Below are 16156 nucleotides of genomic sequence, written 5' to 3'. Positions count from 1 at the left end.
AGGATGCTATTTTTAATATGTCGCCAAAGTGTTTCAGGAGAGGGATCTATGGAATGATTTTCGAACCTAGTTTGAAGATTTGCCTGGGACCTGTCTCTCACTGTAGTTGTCTGAAGATTGTTAGCTTGGAGTCTCCTCCTTGGAATACTGCCCCTTTTAGGTTTGAACTTAAGGTTGAAGTTAAGTTTACAGCACACAAGTTGATGATCTGTTTGGCATTCTGCACTAGGCATCACACGGGTATGATGGACATCGCGAACATCTCTCTGTCGCACCAAGACATAATCGATGAGGTGGCAATGCTTAGATCTAGGATGCATCCAGGTTGTCTTCAGACTCTTTATCAACAGGGTCAGCTTGGAGAGTTGGGGCATGTATACTAAAGAGGACAACATGTTGCTTGTTGCGTAGTGGAAGGTGTAAGGAGATAATGCGATCAGAATGACCTGTCGGTAGATTTTCAAGTTTAGGACCAATAGAGTTTTTAATCATGAAGTCAACTCCTGAAAGATGCCTTTCGGTTCTGGGTTTACCTGACCAAAACAGTGTGTAACTGGCACCATGTTCTCTAAGGCTGCCTTCCTCATGGAGACAACTTCACTGAGAGCAGCAGTGTCAATGTTGAGATGTGACAGTTCACGGGCAATTAGGGTAAAACAATGCTCAGGACGTCCACTATCTGCAGTATGTTCCATGGTTCTGATGTTCCAGCATGGGAGAGTCAATTTGGGTACACCTTTGAAGGTAAGTGTATGCCTTTGTCTCTTAAACTTTGTTTGACTGCATTAGAAGATGCCTGTTGCCCACGGTTAACCAAATGGGCAAAGGGTGGAGATGAGCTTTGGTTAGGTCACCTTTTCTAGGTCCCTCTCCGAGTGGAGCAAGCAGTGCTCTCCTTGAAAAAGGTTGCTTGGTCATTCAGGATGCTGCCGAACGAGACTGTCATCTCCAGGGTCAGTCTCAGGCAACCAATGTCCTGAACTGCCTGCATGCAGGGTTGGGTCTGTGGCTTCCAGTGCACCTTATCACCTGCCGTTTTGACCCTCGTCCATCGCTACAGGGCTTTACAAACGTGAATATCACCCTCGAACCTGCGCAATGGATTTTTTAGGTGAGGCGCAGCATGCACAGAACTGGACCCACCCTTTAATCCTAAGGTTCGTCTGCCAGGGCCTAACAAGCTTGGACAGTGACAGCGAGGTCCTTAGGACGTAGGTTTGATTAGAGTGTCCTTCTCTTAGATGGATGGCCTTACAGGGTTAAGCGAACTCCATCTGCCCGGGTTTGGAATTAGAGTTGTCCTCCTAGGATGACTGCTGGAAGGCTAGTGAGCCCATCCTGCCCATGGACACATTTTATCCATCCCTTCAGTTTTGACCTGTCTGGCATGGGAGACCCTGCCAAAGGCATGTACCATCTCCAGCATAGCTCGCAACCTCATAGAAGCACACAAGCTACTTCCCCACTAAAATGGTTAGGGCAAACCTGTCACTCCCTACTTTTCCCCCAGCCACCTATACTCAAACCCAGGGATATTCCCAGGGACATTCCCTTGCCCTGAGCACCTTTTCAGGATGCTATACTTCCAAAATAAACTGTTCCTGGGCAGTAGCTGCAGGTGAGCTAAAACAAATCATTCTGGTCCCCGCACCCACCCAGGGCTTGGGTACCTCCCATGGCCCCAGCCCAGCCTAAGCCCCCCAGCCCCCAGAGAAATCCATTACCCACCCTGACCTTACCTTCCTCCACCGTGTTACTACAGGTCTTCCCTCACACTGCCCACCTGTGACCCTCCAAGCAGGACTGCCCCATCTGCCCTCCCGCTGGTCCGGGAACCCCACAGTTCACTAGCCCCCTCCCCCTCTCCCAAATTGGACTGGCAAACCTCTGTGTGTTCCGAGGTTCCTCCTCTCCTCTCCCCTCCCCCAGGGCGGCCGCCGGGAGCCTGCCTGGCATGGTGGCTGCCAGGAGCCTGCCCGCCCACTGGGGTTGCCTCCTGGGGCTGGGAGTTTGCCGACCCGGCGTGGCTGCCTTCCAGGGCTGGGATCCTGCCTACCTGGCGTGGCTGCCTCCCGGGACCAGGGTCCTGTGTTTTACTAAAGCTGGTATATTGACTGGTTTTAGTGGGTGTTTTCTGTGGAATGGGTTTTTTGTGCTGAATGTTTTAGTGAAATGCCTTTTCTTCATTGTATTTTACTCTTGTAAAACCCATTTTCCAAAATATCTTATTTTTCTCACCAAATTAAAAGAATTTCTCTCAGAGAAGAGTGTGTATCTCTTTCTCCGGACGCTAATTAGAGGTTATAATGAACCAAAAGGCTTTTAAAAAGTCTTAAATAAAATGTAACCACTCTGGGCAGCATATGATTTACATCCGGAGTGTAACAGCATCCAAGCAAGTTCTTAAGGGCAGTGTCTAAATGCCTCTAAACACTAACTGGCTTGGGGCCCTGATGACCTCTCTTGGAAGCCTGTTCCAGTGTTTCCTCAGTAAGGAAATGTATCCTCATGTTCAGTCTGAAACTCCCGTTACACAACTTTGAACCATTCTGACATATCCTGTCACTGTATACCAGGGAGAAGAGATCAACACCTCCGTCTCCACTTCCCCTCCTTAGAAAGCTGTAGAGAGCAATGTGGTTGCCCCTCAGCCTCCTTTTCTCCAAACTAGACAAGGCTAAAGTCTTAAATTGTGACGCCCAAAATTGCACACAGGACTCAAGATGAGGCCACACCAATGCTGAATACAGTGGGATAATCACCTCTTTTGACTGGCTGGTTCTACTGTGTTTGATACACCCCAGGATGTGGTTTGCCCTCTTGGCTGCTAGGGCATGCTGTTGACTCATTGAACCTACTGTCAACCAGCTCCCCCAAGATCCCTTTCTGCAGGGCTGCTCTCCAGCCACTCCTCTCCCAGTTTATACTTGTGCCTGGTGTTGCTCCATCCCAGGTGCAGAATACTGCATCTGTATTTGTTAAATTTCATCCCATTAATCATAGCCCAATGCTCAAATCTATGTAGAACTCGAAAGAGTGAACAGCACCTCCTAGTTTGGTATCATCATCAAATTTGCTAATGGTGTATTCAACTCCTGCATCCAGATTGTTGATAAATACATTGAACAGATCTGGTCCCGAACTGAGCCCTGAGGAACCCTGCTGGTGACTGACCACCAACCAGATGTAGCCCCATTCACTATAACCTCTTGAGCTCTGCCCTCCAACCAGTTCTTCACCCAGTGCACTGTGAGCGCACTCATCCCACAGTTAGACAACTTGTCCAGAAGGATGCTGTGAGGGACAGTATCAAAAACCTTACTAAAATCCAGAAAAACTACATCTACCACCTTCCCATCCACTAGGTGGGTGACCTTATCACAGAACGAGATCAAATTAGTTAAACAGGACTTTCAGCATCCACAAATGGAAAGTCATTGTTCCCACACTCATGGTCCTCTGCCTCAGGGGACCGTGCAACACAAGGTCTGTTAGTATTATTAAAGACTGAGGCAAAACCCACAGTGAATGCCTCTGCTTTCCCTTCATCCCTATTAGTTAGATGACCATCATCAACAGGTACCCGTCTGATGTTTTCTTTAGACCTTCTCTTGCTATTAATGTACTTTAAAAAGCCTTTCTTTTTGTCTGACACAACAATGCCCAGTTTCAAAGCTAATTGAGCTTTGGCGTTTCATGTCTTCTCTCTACATATGTGGATCACAACTCTGTAATCTGCAGAGCCTGACTTTGCTTCCAGAGATCATACAATTTCTTTTTCCTCTTGAGCTCCACAAGAAGTTCCCTGTTCAACCAAGATGCTCTTCTGCCCCACTTGTTTGATTTAAAACACAATAGAATTGCCTACTCCTGTGCTTCTAAAATGCAGTTCTTAAAGACTGTCCAGCATTCCTAAGCCCTCATAAGCAGATCTCAGGGTACTCTGGTAAATAGAATACTAGAATGGTTTGGATTGGAAGAGACCTTAAAGATCGTCTAGTTCCAACCCCCCTGATGTGTACAGGGACACCTTTCACGAGACCGGGTTGCTCAAAGCCCCATTCAACCTGGCCTTGAACACTTCCAGGGATGGGACATCCACAACTTCTCTGGGCAACCTGATCCAGTGCCTCACCACCCTCACAGTAAAGGATATATAATCTAAACCTACCCTCTTTCAGTTTTATGCCATTGTCCCTTGTTCTGTCACTTAATGCTCTCATAAAAAGTCCTCCATCTTTCTTGTAAGCTCCCTTCAGGTACTGGAAGGTCGCAGTTAGGTCACCCAGAATCCTTCTCTTTTCCGAGCTGAACCATCCCAATTCTCTTAGCCTTTCCTCATAGGAGAGGTGCTCCATTCCTCTAATCATCTTGGTAGCCCTCCTCTGGATTCACTCCAACAGTTCCATGTCCTTCCTGTGCTGGGGACCCCGGAGCTGAACACAGTATTCAAGGTTGGGTGTCACCAGAGCAGAGTAGAGGGGCAAAATCACCTCCCTTGACCTGCCAGCCATGCTTATTTTTGATGCAGCCCAGGATACTGTTGCCGTGGGATTTAGGTGCTGAAAAAATCTCCCGGAGCAGTTAATTAGGGGTGAGATAAGAAAGGGTTTATTTGCCAAGGCAGAAGATGTTACAAGACGCGCGCGCCCGTGCCCGAGAGGTTACATTTTATAATACCATCCATCCAATCCCAGATGTGTCCACCCTGTGGCCTTTACTCTGGACCGCCCCGGGGTCCACCCCCTGAAATGGGTCTGGGGTGCATTTTGGGACCACCTACTTCATCACCTTCACCATCATCAGAGCACAAAGGGTACATAGTTACCTAATTTTTGACTTCATTCTGTGGTTTAGGCCCAGATATGCTGTTCTGTCAACTGTCTAGGCCTTGCCTTGACAAAAGACTAAACATTTCTATTAGATTTGGGGCTATAAGTGATATAGGGAGGATAGAATGGGGTAAGAGGGTTAAGGAATGTATAAACAAGGGTGCTAGAGGGAAAAGGATAAGGGACAAGGGACAAAGAAGGGAGGGTTTCTGCTTTTAAAACCTACTTATAAAACTTACAAGTCCTACAAATATTAGAAAAATAAAACCATTAGGGGCTTAAGGCATCAGTCCCCCCTTAGAGACTGGACAAAACCCAAAGGTCTTGTCCAATCTCTACTACCTACACCTACAACAACTATAACATCGGTGCATGCAGTGAGCTATTACACTAACACTAAGTATGTACAATACTAAAATAAACAGTTGTCTCATCCATGTCCAGTTCGGTAACCATGAAGTGAGTTTGTGGAGGACATCTCCTAAACCTAGGGAGACATCATCTAGAGATATTTGATGTAAGATTTTGGTTTGATTTCGAATTGCGGCCAAATCATTATTAATTCTACCAGTCTGATCTATGTAAGAACAGCAACTGGTATTGATGACTTTACACACGCCTCCCTGTGAGGCTAGCAAAAAATTGAGGGCCATTCTATTTTGTATTACTACACGAGACAAGCTTTGGAACTGTTCTTTTAGGGTTTCAATTGCATCCAGAGTGTGATCTTGAATGTTTTCCATAACAGCCGAAATATTTACAATTGCCTTTTCCAATTCACTCACTCCTAGAGATGGGACTAAAGTCCTGACTATGCTGTGGAAAATTGTAGGGCGCTCAATGAGGGGATTGCTAGTTCTTTTTGCTCTTTTTGGATAGGGTTTTTTCCATTCTTGTTCATCAATTGGATCGAGAATTGTTATATTTGGAATCACTGCCCCCAAAGCACAGGCCCGATCTTTATCAAGGGGCAAAACTTTCCAGGCTTCCTTTTCACAAATCCAGTACCATCCTGATCCCTGGGGAGGAATTAATCTCAAAGGGAACTGTGCCATCCCCGCAACAATTTCTGGGTTTATTTCTTCTTTTGAATTGTTTTTATCACAGTGGGGGGGGAGAATGATTTCTCCTGTAGCGTTTATAATCATGCAGGGAACAACATCCTGATTAGAAATTACATTACTTAGGGCCACTGGATAATAAGCCTCTGTAACTGGCTTCCAGGTCCCTGGGAAATTCATCATGGACTTACCGAAGTTTGTCTCATTTAGTAAAATGCCAATTAGGGGCCACTCACTATTCTCATCATCAATTGCTGGTACTTGAGTACAAATCCAGCATTCTGTTTTCCGGAGAATTTTAGATACGTTTTGGACTAGGGCCACATGCAATTTTTGGTCCCAAACTCGGTTCATAGTTACCGGTTGCACGAACAGAATACACAGAACAAGCAGTCTATTCCACATCATCATCATCGGTGTCCAGTTCTGGTTGGCTGGTTGTTCCAGGAGCTGATGCTCTCTTGACTCTGGAGTAGTGGAACCAGGGTTCTCTGCCAGCAACTTTGACGGCAGTGAGGGAAGTCAGCAGGACTTGGTATGGTCCTCTCCACTTGGCTCGTAAGGGGTCACTGTTCCACCACTTGACGTAGACCCAGTCTCCTGGCTGGAATGGGTGAGCAGGGGTGTCCAGTCCTATGGGTCTGGATAACTCGATGACCTTCTGCAGCTTCTGCAAAGTAGAGCCTAAAGCAATCAAATATTTTCGTAAATCGGTTCTCCCTCTTAAGTGTACATCCCCTGGTATGTGTGGTGCTTGATATGGTCTTCCATATAGTATTTCATATGGGCTTATGTTATCCCTCCGCCTCGGCTGGATACGAATCCTCAGCAAAGCTAGTGGCAAAGCTTGAACCCAGGACATAGATGTTTCCTGACAAATTTTGCTTATTTGCATTTTCAAAGTGCCATTCATTCGTTCAACTTTGCCACTAGCCTGAGGTCTATAGGGGGTATGTAGGTCCCAGACAATTCCCAGGATGCGGCATACTTCTTTTACTACTGTCGCAATGAAATGTGTTCCTCTATCTGATGCCATTCCTAGAGGAACCCCAAACCTTGGAATTATGTGGTTCAGTAAAGCTTTTACCACTTCCCTTGCTGTGTTAGTGCGACAGGGGTATGCTTCAGGCCATCCACTGAAAGTGTCAACTAATACCAGGATGTATTTGTACCCCCCCCATGGTGGTAACTCAGCAAAATCTATTTGCCAGTAATCTCCGGGTTGGTCTCCAACTTTTGTTACCCCTAGTACCACTCTCTTTGATGTATCTGGGTTGTTTCGTTTGCAGATTTCACACTTACCTACTATGGACTGCACAGCTTCAGTCATATTTGTTCCTATTACTGTTTTCTTTAGATGTTTCAGGAGGTTTTCCGTTCCCCAATGGGTAGCCTCGTGTTCCTGTTGAGCTATTTCCCTAAGGAGCAGTGGTGGGACTACAACCTGTCCAGTAGGGGTAACAGCCCACCCCCCTTCTTTGATTTCAGCTTTCAGTGATCTAATTAGCTGATTATCTCTCTCATCATACTTAGGGGTGTATTTTGTCAAATCAACTTCCTTTTGTGGCACTATTGCCAAGATGCCTTTTTCTGCAGCCCCTTTTGCTGCTTGATCAGCAAACTGATTTCCCAACTCGGGAATTGTTTTCCCCTTTTGGTGGGCCCTGCAATGCATAATAGCTACCTCCTCTGGTTTCCAAATACTCTGCAGGAGTGCATGAATTTGGTCTGCATGCTTGACTCCACTGCCTTGGGCTGTCAGTAGTCCTCTTTCTTTCCAGATTGCTCCGTGGGCATGTACAACGCTAAATGCATATTTTGAGTCAGTCCAGATATTTACCTTCTTTCCTTCGCTCAGTTCTAAGGCTCTTGTCAATGCGATTAATTCTGCTTTTTGGGATGACACATCTGCTGGCAAGGCTTTTGCCTCGATCACTTCGTCTCTGGTCGTCACTGCATACCCTGTGAAGCGCTTACCATCTCGCATGAAGCTGCTTCCGTCTGTATACAGTTCCCAGTCTGCATTTTCCAGGGGCACATCTTTCAGGTCTGGTCTGCTGGAGTAAGTCTCCTCTATAGTCTGTAAACAGTCATGCTCAGGGACACTGTCAGTTAGTGTTGAAGACAGAAACATAGCTGGATTTACAATAGATGTTGTTTTCAAAGTAACATCGTCTTGTTCCAGCAACACAACCTGGTACTTAAGCATTCTGCTGGGGGACAGCCAGTGGCCTCCCTTTTGTTCAAGCACGGCTTGAACTGCATGGGGTACATACACGGTGATACGCTGCCCAAGGGTGAGCTTCCGGGCCTCTTCAATCAGGATAACAGTTGCTGCAACAGTTCGCAGGCACCCTGGCCACCCTTGGCTAACACTGTCCAGCTGTTTAGAAAAATAAGCCACAGCTCTTCGTTGGCTTCCCAGAGTTTGCGATAACACCCCCAGAGCAACATTCAACTGCTCATGTGTAAACAGTTCAAAAGGTTTAGTCAAATCTGGTAGTCCTAGTGCTGGAGCTGACATCAAGGACTGTTTCAGCTGTTGAAACACATCTCTGGTCTCATCTGTCCATGTTACAACTCCCTCTTTGGCCGTTTTCAGGGCTTCATACAGAGGTTTGACTAGCAACCCATAGTTAGCTATCCACAGCCGACACCATCCTACCATTCCCAGGAAAGCCTGCATCTCTCGTACAGTGTGGGGCTCTGGGAGACGGCAAATGGCTTCTTTTCGGTCTGTGCTGAGTCGCCGATGCCCACGATAGATTTCAAGTCCCAGGTAGATGACTATCTCCTTGGCTATCTGTGCCTTCTCTCTCGAGACCCGATACCCACTTAGCCCCAAAAAGTTCAAGAGACTTACAGTGAGCTCGATGCATTGGTCCCGGCTTTTGGCTGCGATTAAGATGTCGTCAACATACTGCAGGACAACTCCTTCTTGCTGCTGTCTTCTCCAGTCCTCCAGTTCTTTTGCCAACTGATTTCCGAAAAGTGTTGGACTGTTCTTAAAGCCTTGTGGAAGAACTCTCCAGGTTAGTTGCGTTTTTCTCCCTGTCTCAGGATTTTCCCACTCAAAGGCAAAAATCTCTTGGCTGTCTTTGTGTACAGGAATGCAGAAAAAGGCATCTTTAAGATCGAGTACAGTGAACCATCCTAAATCTTCTGTCAATGTGGTTAACAGTGTATAGGGGTTGGCTACCACTGGGTAGATGTCCTCAGTTATTTTATTGATGGCCCTAAGATCTTGGACTAGCCGATAGCTTTTGCCATCAGCCTTTTTCACTGGTAGGATGGGGGTATTAAATCTGGATTCACATTCTACTAGTAAACCAAATTTAAGGAACTTTTCAATTATAGGTGCTAGGCCTTTTCGGCTTTCTAATTTCAAAGGATATTGTTTTTGCCTTACCGGGACTGCTCCTGGCCTGAGTGCGATGCTTACTGGTTCAGCTTGCTTTGATTTCCCAGGGTACTTGCTGGCCCAGACTAAAGGTATGACAGCATTTTCAACTTCTGCAGGGATCTCTCCATGATTTTCCTGTATAAAGAAAGCAGCTGCCTCGACATATTTAGTATCTGGGATTATAACCTTTATGTCTCCCCCCTTGGTGAATTTAATTTCAGCTTCTAATTTTTCCAGTAAGTCTCTACCCAGTAAAGGTTTAGGAGAATTTGGCATGTAAAGAAATTGGTGAGTTACCCAGTGCTTACCCAATTTGAATTTTAAAGGTTTAAAAAATGGCCTTGTTTCACTTACCCCTGTAGCACCGACCACAGTTACAGTTTCATGGCTCAGTTTCCCTTCCAAAGTATTTAAAACAGAGTATGCCGCACCTGTGTCAACCAAAAATTCAACATTCTCCCTTCCCAGCTTAGCTGTAACCAGAGGCTCTGCTGGGGAAGAAGCCTCCGGTCCCCCTCATACACTCTGACTCACAGCCAGTTGGGAGGCTGGGGGTGGTGGGGGGGGAAGTGTGTTTTCAGTTCCCCTCAGCTCCGGGCAGTCTTTTCTCCAATGTCCCTTCTTCTTACAGTTAGAACATCTGTCATCTGCTATGTCCTGCCGACGGTTAGACCTCTGATACCTGGGGTTATGTTTATAAGGCTCTCTATAGCCACCTTCTTGTTCCATCACCCTTGTTTTCTTTTTATGCTCCCTATTTTGATATACCGTCCAGGCTATATCTAACAGCTCACTAATATCCTTTCTATCACCACCTGCTTTTTGCAGTTTTCTTCTTATATCATCTGAGGACTGTCCTACAAATAAATACACCAGATTTTTCTTTCCCATATCTGATTCAATGTCTATATTGGTATATTTCCTGATAACATCCTTTAATCTGTTTAGAAAATCTGTGGGTGACTCATTTATGTCTTGTCTAACCTCATACATTTTGGACCAGTTCACCGCCTTTGGAACTCCATGCCGAAATCCATAAATTACCCAGTCTTGATAACGTTTCAAAGCTTCTAAATTTGCTGACACATTAGGATCCCATCCGGGATCCGTGAGGGGGAAGATATCTTTGATATCTTCGCCTGGAAACTGCCCAGAGGTTTTTTGTATTTCTATTGCCTTTTGAGCAGCTCTTTTCACCATCTCTTTCTCCGTTTGGTCTAATAAGGTATCCATCATAACCTCTAGATCACACCAATCAGGATTCTGAGTTTTGATTGCTCTTTGGACATAATTTGTCATCTTTTCTGGATTATCTCTATATGCCCCCACACAATCTTTCCATTGCTGTAACTCAACCAGTGAGAAAGGGACCTTTATTAATACCGTGCCTTGACTGGTCACGGCTTGTCTTAAGGGGGCTTCTAACGGTGGCTTATCTTTTGCCCTTGTTCTACTTGCAACCGGGTCGGGGACTGCTAACGCTTCGCGGGCCCTCTTTCCCTTTGGTCTTACTACAGGCGGGTCTGCTTCTCCTTCCCCCGGGCTATCACTTAATTCACCCTCTGCTTCCGTGTCCTTATCAAACGGTGGTAAACCTCGCTTCTCCCTTCTCTCAGCAGCTGAAACCGGCTTGCCCTGTCTATGCGTCTCTGTTCCCTCTTCATGAGGGGCAGAAATTGGAAACTCTCTCGGTTCCTCTTTTCTTCCCCCCCCCACAAGGATGGAATGTCCCCCCTCGGGAGGGGAAAGCGTGGGAAAGGGGGCGGCTCCAGCCCCACCTCCCAAGTCAGTCAGGACAGAGGCCCCGCCTGTTGGCACCGCCCCTGCCCCTCCTGGAATTCCAGGGGTTGTTCCTGCTACTGCTCCTGGGGCTCCTCCCCCCGCCACCGCTGCGGCCGGGGCTGGCCCCAAGCCTATTACTCCCGCAGTGCCTGCTCCTGTACTCGTTGCCATGGCAGCAAGTCCCGTACTGACCATGCCCGGAGCGGCTCCCGCCACCCCCGAGCCTACTCCTCCGGAGATTCCAACTTGTCCAATTCCCCCCAGCGCAGCCATACCCGCGCCAGGGAGTCCCCCCACGGCTCCCGCCTGCCCAGCCGGAACTGGTCCAGGAGCCGCCACCCCGGCAGCCCCAGCCCCCCCCGCTGCCGCTGCAGCGGGGAGTCCAATTTGTGGAGCTCCCAGGGTATTTTCCCTCATGTTAGGTGATATCAACATATCTAAATCATCTTCTCCGGTGTTCTTAAATAGGATTTGTGGGACAGGAGCAGCCTCAACTCGATCTTTCCTTTTCCCTCTTCTTAAAGCCATCTCTGCTTTTTCCTTCGGTTTTGAACTTTCATTTTTCTTATCTTCTACACCTGATTCAGGGCGTGTTAACAGCCTCAAGAACAGCTCTGCATATCGAATTTCCTGCCACCTCTGTTCTACATGAAGAAGCGAGATCAATCGAAGCACTGTACCTAGTTCTAACGGACCAAATTCCGGCCACGCCACCCCTCTCACTTGTCCGAACAACGGCCAGGCATCAATACACAGCCTACGCAATTCTTCCTTCTTTAAAGTTGTTTCAACACCAGTCAAAGTTTTCCACTGCTTCAAAATCATTCCCAGGGAGGATTCCTTAGGGATCTCAACTTTTGAATCCACACAACCCATGTTTGCAAAACAAAAACAAACCACAGTCACACACTGGGTTTCAAACTTGCTACCTTTAGGTTACAAGGCTGTTACATAACCCCTCAGCTATTTACTGAGTCGCACCGACCCCAGAGCCCCACCGGCTCTCCCACAGCGTCAGAGCACCGGAGGGCGTCCCCTCCAAACCACACAGCCCTAGGCTGAAACCCGCCCTGACCTGCGATGGTGAACCACCCGTTCACCTCCTGGAAAGCGACTTTCGCGACTGTCTGGGCCCAAGTCTTTAAGTTAACTTTCCAGTAACCCGTGTTCCCTATCTCGGAACACAAAACACAAAACTTTCCCGCAGCTGCTAACTAACCAAATAGGTACCGTTTCCTTATTCGCTCTTTTTTATCTCACCTCTATGCTCCGTGCTTGCTTCCGTGGGTTCTGTGGAGCTGGGCTTCTCAGACCGGGGCGGGAATTATCTCAGATAAAAGCCGGCTTCCTGAGGAATATTCCTGCACGATGAAATTTTCCAGTCTGAAGAAGTCCCGGTCCAGGTCTCCCCAACGTACGGGCCACCAACTGTTGCCGTGGGATTTAGGTGCTGAAAAAATCTCCCGGAGCAGTTAATTAGGGGTGAGATAAGAAAGGGTTTATTTGCCAAGGCAGAAGATGTTACAAGACGCGCGCGCCCGTGCCCGAGAGGTTACATTTTATAATACCATCCATCCAATCCCAGATGTGTCCACCCTGTGGCCTTTACTCTGGACCGCCCCGGGGTCCACCCCCTGAAATGGGTCTGGGGTGCATTTTGGGACCACCTACTTCATCACCTTCACCATCATCAGAGCACAAAGGGTACATAGTTACCTAATTTTTGACTTCATTCTGTGGTTTAGGCCCAGATATGCTGTTCTGTCAACTGTCTAGGCCTTGCCTTGACAAAAGACTAAACATTTCTATTAGATTTGGGGCTATAAGTGATATAGGGAGGATAGAATGGGGTAAGAGGGTTAAGGAATGTATAAACAAGGGTGCTAGAGGGAAAAGGATAAGGGACAAGGGACAAAGAAGGGAGGGTTTCTGCTTTTAAAACCTACTTATAAAACTTACAAGTCCTACAAATATTAGAAAAATAAAACCATTAGGGGCTTAAGGCATCAATACGATTGGCTTTCTGGGCTGCAAATGCACATTGCCAGGTCATGTCCAACCTCTCATCCACCAGCATCTCCAAGGCCTTCTCCACAGGGCTGGTCTCAATCTGTTCATTCCCCAGCCTGTATTGATATGGGGGTTGCCCTGACCCAGGTGCAGCACCTTGCACTTGGTCTTATTAAACCTCATGAGATTCCCATGCACCTACTTCTCGAGCTTGTCCAGGTCCCTCTGGATGGCATCCCTTCAGGTGTGTCAGCCACACCACTCAGCTTGGTGTCATCTGCAAACTTGCTGAGGGAGCACTTGATCCTTTCGTCTGTCATTAATGAAGATATTAAATAACACTGGTCCCAATATGGAACCCTGAGGGACACCACTTTGATATCCATCAGGACTCTGAGCCATTGACAACTACCCTCTGGATGCGACTGTCCAACCAACCTCTTATCCAACTAACAGTCCACTCATCCATCTCTTTCCAATTTAGAGAGAAGGATGTTGTGGGGGATCATGTCAAAGGCTTTACAGATGTTCAGATAAGATGACAACTGCTGGTTCAAAATCCAGTGGGAAAAAATTAATCCCACTCAAGTTGCCCCCGCTCCCCTGCCCCCTTCTGACAGCAGAGTAAACACTAGTTAGTATCAATTTTACTGAAAAAACTCTCAATAAGCACAGCAATATAAATAAAAGCACAAAAGAGAGAGTGCTCTACCCACAAAAGGGTATTCACCACCAAACAAACAAAAACGCTCCCTGAAAAGAGCAACTGGCATGATTTTCCCAGACAAAGGCAAGATGGCACCTGGCTCCCCCCAACCCTGCACTGGACAACATGGCTTGGGAGAATAAAAGCAATGTGGCAAATGAGTTTCTAGGGTTTAACCTCCTCCCCCCCCAAAAAACAACAGAAAACAGGGGCAAAACAAAACTTGGGAAACTATTTCATCCGAATAAGGAGTTATCCTGCCAAGTTGCTCACTCCACGCCACCCAGTAAGGCTCAGGTCCCCCTGTGGCTCTCCGTGGGTGATGGTGGCAGAGGCCATGTGATGTGGTCCCAGGCAATCTCCCTCTTCAGTGGCAGTGGTGGTGCTGGCATGGTTGGGGACGGCTCTGACCTGCAGTAGTGTGGCTCCCTCTCTCTGAGGTGGCAGTGTCAGGGCTTTCGGTGGCTGCAGCAGCTTTACCTCAGTGCTGAGAAGCCACGCAGTCCCGACCTCGGCCTGGCACACCCTCTTCTATGAGCCTGGCAAAAGATGGCAACCCTTCCGTTTCCAGCCCCCGTCTTTTCCTGCTGAAACCATGCGTCCTCCTCAATGTGAGTGGTATGGAATTAAACAGTGCTAGAAACTCCACTCCTTTTCTCTATAACCATGACACATCTGTAGTTCTTTCTTTGTCCACTGATGTAGTCATTCCATCACAGAAGGTCACTAGGTTGGTTAGGCAGGACTTACCTTTGGTGAAGCCATACTGGTTGCCTCAAATCACCTCCCTGTCCTCCATGTGCCTTAGCATAGCTTCTAGAAGGATCTGTTCTATGATCTTCCCAGGCACAGAGGTGCTCCCTGAATAGTTTAAGGTTTACTCTCCTGAAGTCCAGAGTAGCAACTCTGCAATCCTTTTTTCTTATTACATTGAAAATTTTAAATGCAACCATTTCATGGTCACCATGGCCAAGACAGTCACCTACCTTCACATCTTTCCTGAGTCCTTCTCATATTCACAGATAGCGAGTCTAGAAGGACATCTTTCCTAGTTGGTTCACTGAGTGCCTGTCACAAGAAGTTATCTCCCACAAGCTTCAAGAATTTCCAAGACCTGCTTGGCACAGCAGTATCATATTCCCAGTTGATGTCTGGGAAGTTGAAATCTCCAATGAGGACAAGGGCTACTGATCCAGAGATTTCTCTTAATTACCTATAGAATAGTGCTTACATCCTGTCTGGACAATCAGTAGTAGACATCCACTGTACCATCTCCTTTGTTTTCCATCCCCCTAATCCTCACCCAGAAGCTCTCAAAAACATCGTCACTAACTGTAGGGTCTGTACAATCAAACCTCTGTCTTACATATAGTGCAACACCTCCACCTTACCTGCCCTGCTTATCCTTCCTAAACAGCCTGTAGCCCTCCATCCCAGCACTCCAGTCATGGGACTCGTTCTACCAAGTCTGGCTACTACCAATGAAATCATAGCTCTGGGAACTGACCAACACTTCCAGTTCATCATATTTGCTTCTCATAATGCATGTATTAGTGTACAAGCCTTTCAGATACGCTACTGAGTCCTCCATGCTCCCAGGACCAGTGTAAATATTCCCACTAGCACTGCCATTCTCAGGAAATGCCATGCCAGCCCTTGGCTTACCTACTGAAATCCTTTTGGTATCCCCTTCCCCCACTGATTATAGTTTAAAGCCCTCTCAATCAGTCCTGCCAGCTTATGCAGAGACACATTTTCCCCATCGGGACAGGTGGATCCTGTCAGGCCCTAGCATAACTTGTGTCTCAAAGGTTCTTCCATGGTTTAAAAAAAAATAATTTTGGTGGAGACACCAGTCCTGGAGCAAGGTATGTATGTCCTGGAGAAAAGCATTGATGTACTGGAGCTAGATATTGGTATCCTGGACTTACCTGTTTCTTCCAAAGTCTCCCCCCATTACTGGGTGGATTGAGGAAATCACTGCCTGTGCTCCCAAAATTTTTAGCATTCTTTCCAGGGTTCTGAAATCTTTTTTGATTGGCCTCAGAATTTTTCTTGAGACATCATTTGTACCCATGTAGAAGAGCAGGAGTGGATAGCAGTCTGAAGGTTGTACTAATCTCTTTGATCTTGTGGTGATGCCTCTATTTCAGGGAGGTAACAGGTTCCCTGAAAAGAGACTCTGGTCTGCAAATGGGTGCTTCCATTCTGCACAGGAGGTAATCATCAAAGACCATATGTCTTGGGTTGACCCTGGACGGAATTTAGGCACCCACAAAAATCGCTAAGAGCTGGGAGGGGTCACACAGGCAAGACAGACTCAACATGGGGATAATACTAAAATTTATTACTAACAGGATAA

The 16156-nt window shown here is 47.0% G+C and overlaps 1 protein-coding gene across 1 annotated transcript; it reads right to left on the bottom strand.

Moving 5' to 3' along the window:
* Positions 1 to 6287: 6287 nt before the first annotated feature.
* LOC116779984 (protein NYNRIN-like) lies at positions 6288 to 9572 on the bottom strand. Its single transcript, XM_032674487.1, has one exon. The coding sequence runs from the start codon at positions 9570 to 9572 to the stop codon at positions 6288 to 6290; it is 3285 nt and encodes a 1094-aa protein (XP_032530378.1).
* Positions 9573 to 16156: the final 6584 nt, after the last annotated feature.

The sequence above is a fragment of the Chiroxiphia lanceolata genome, chromosome W (assembly GCF_009829145.1).
Source record: "Chiroxiphia lanceolata isolate bChiLan1 chromosome W, bChiLan1.pri, whole genome shotgun sequence".
NCBI lineage: Eukaryota > Metazoa > Chordata > Aves > Passeriformes > Pipridae > Chiroxiphia > Chiroxiphia lanceolata.
Note: the sequence above shows the minus strand (reverse complement) of the source record. Positions and strands in the feature narration are given on the sequence as shown.

What these genes read in the sequence shown, in the direction of transcription:
- LOC116779984 (XM_032674487.1), bottom strand. Translation starts at nt 9,572, where the DNA reads ATGCCAAATTCTCCTAAACCTTTACTGGGTAGAGACTTACTGGAAAAA.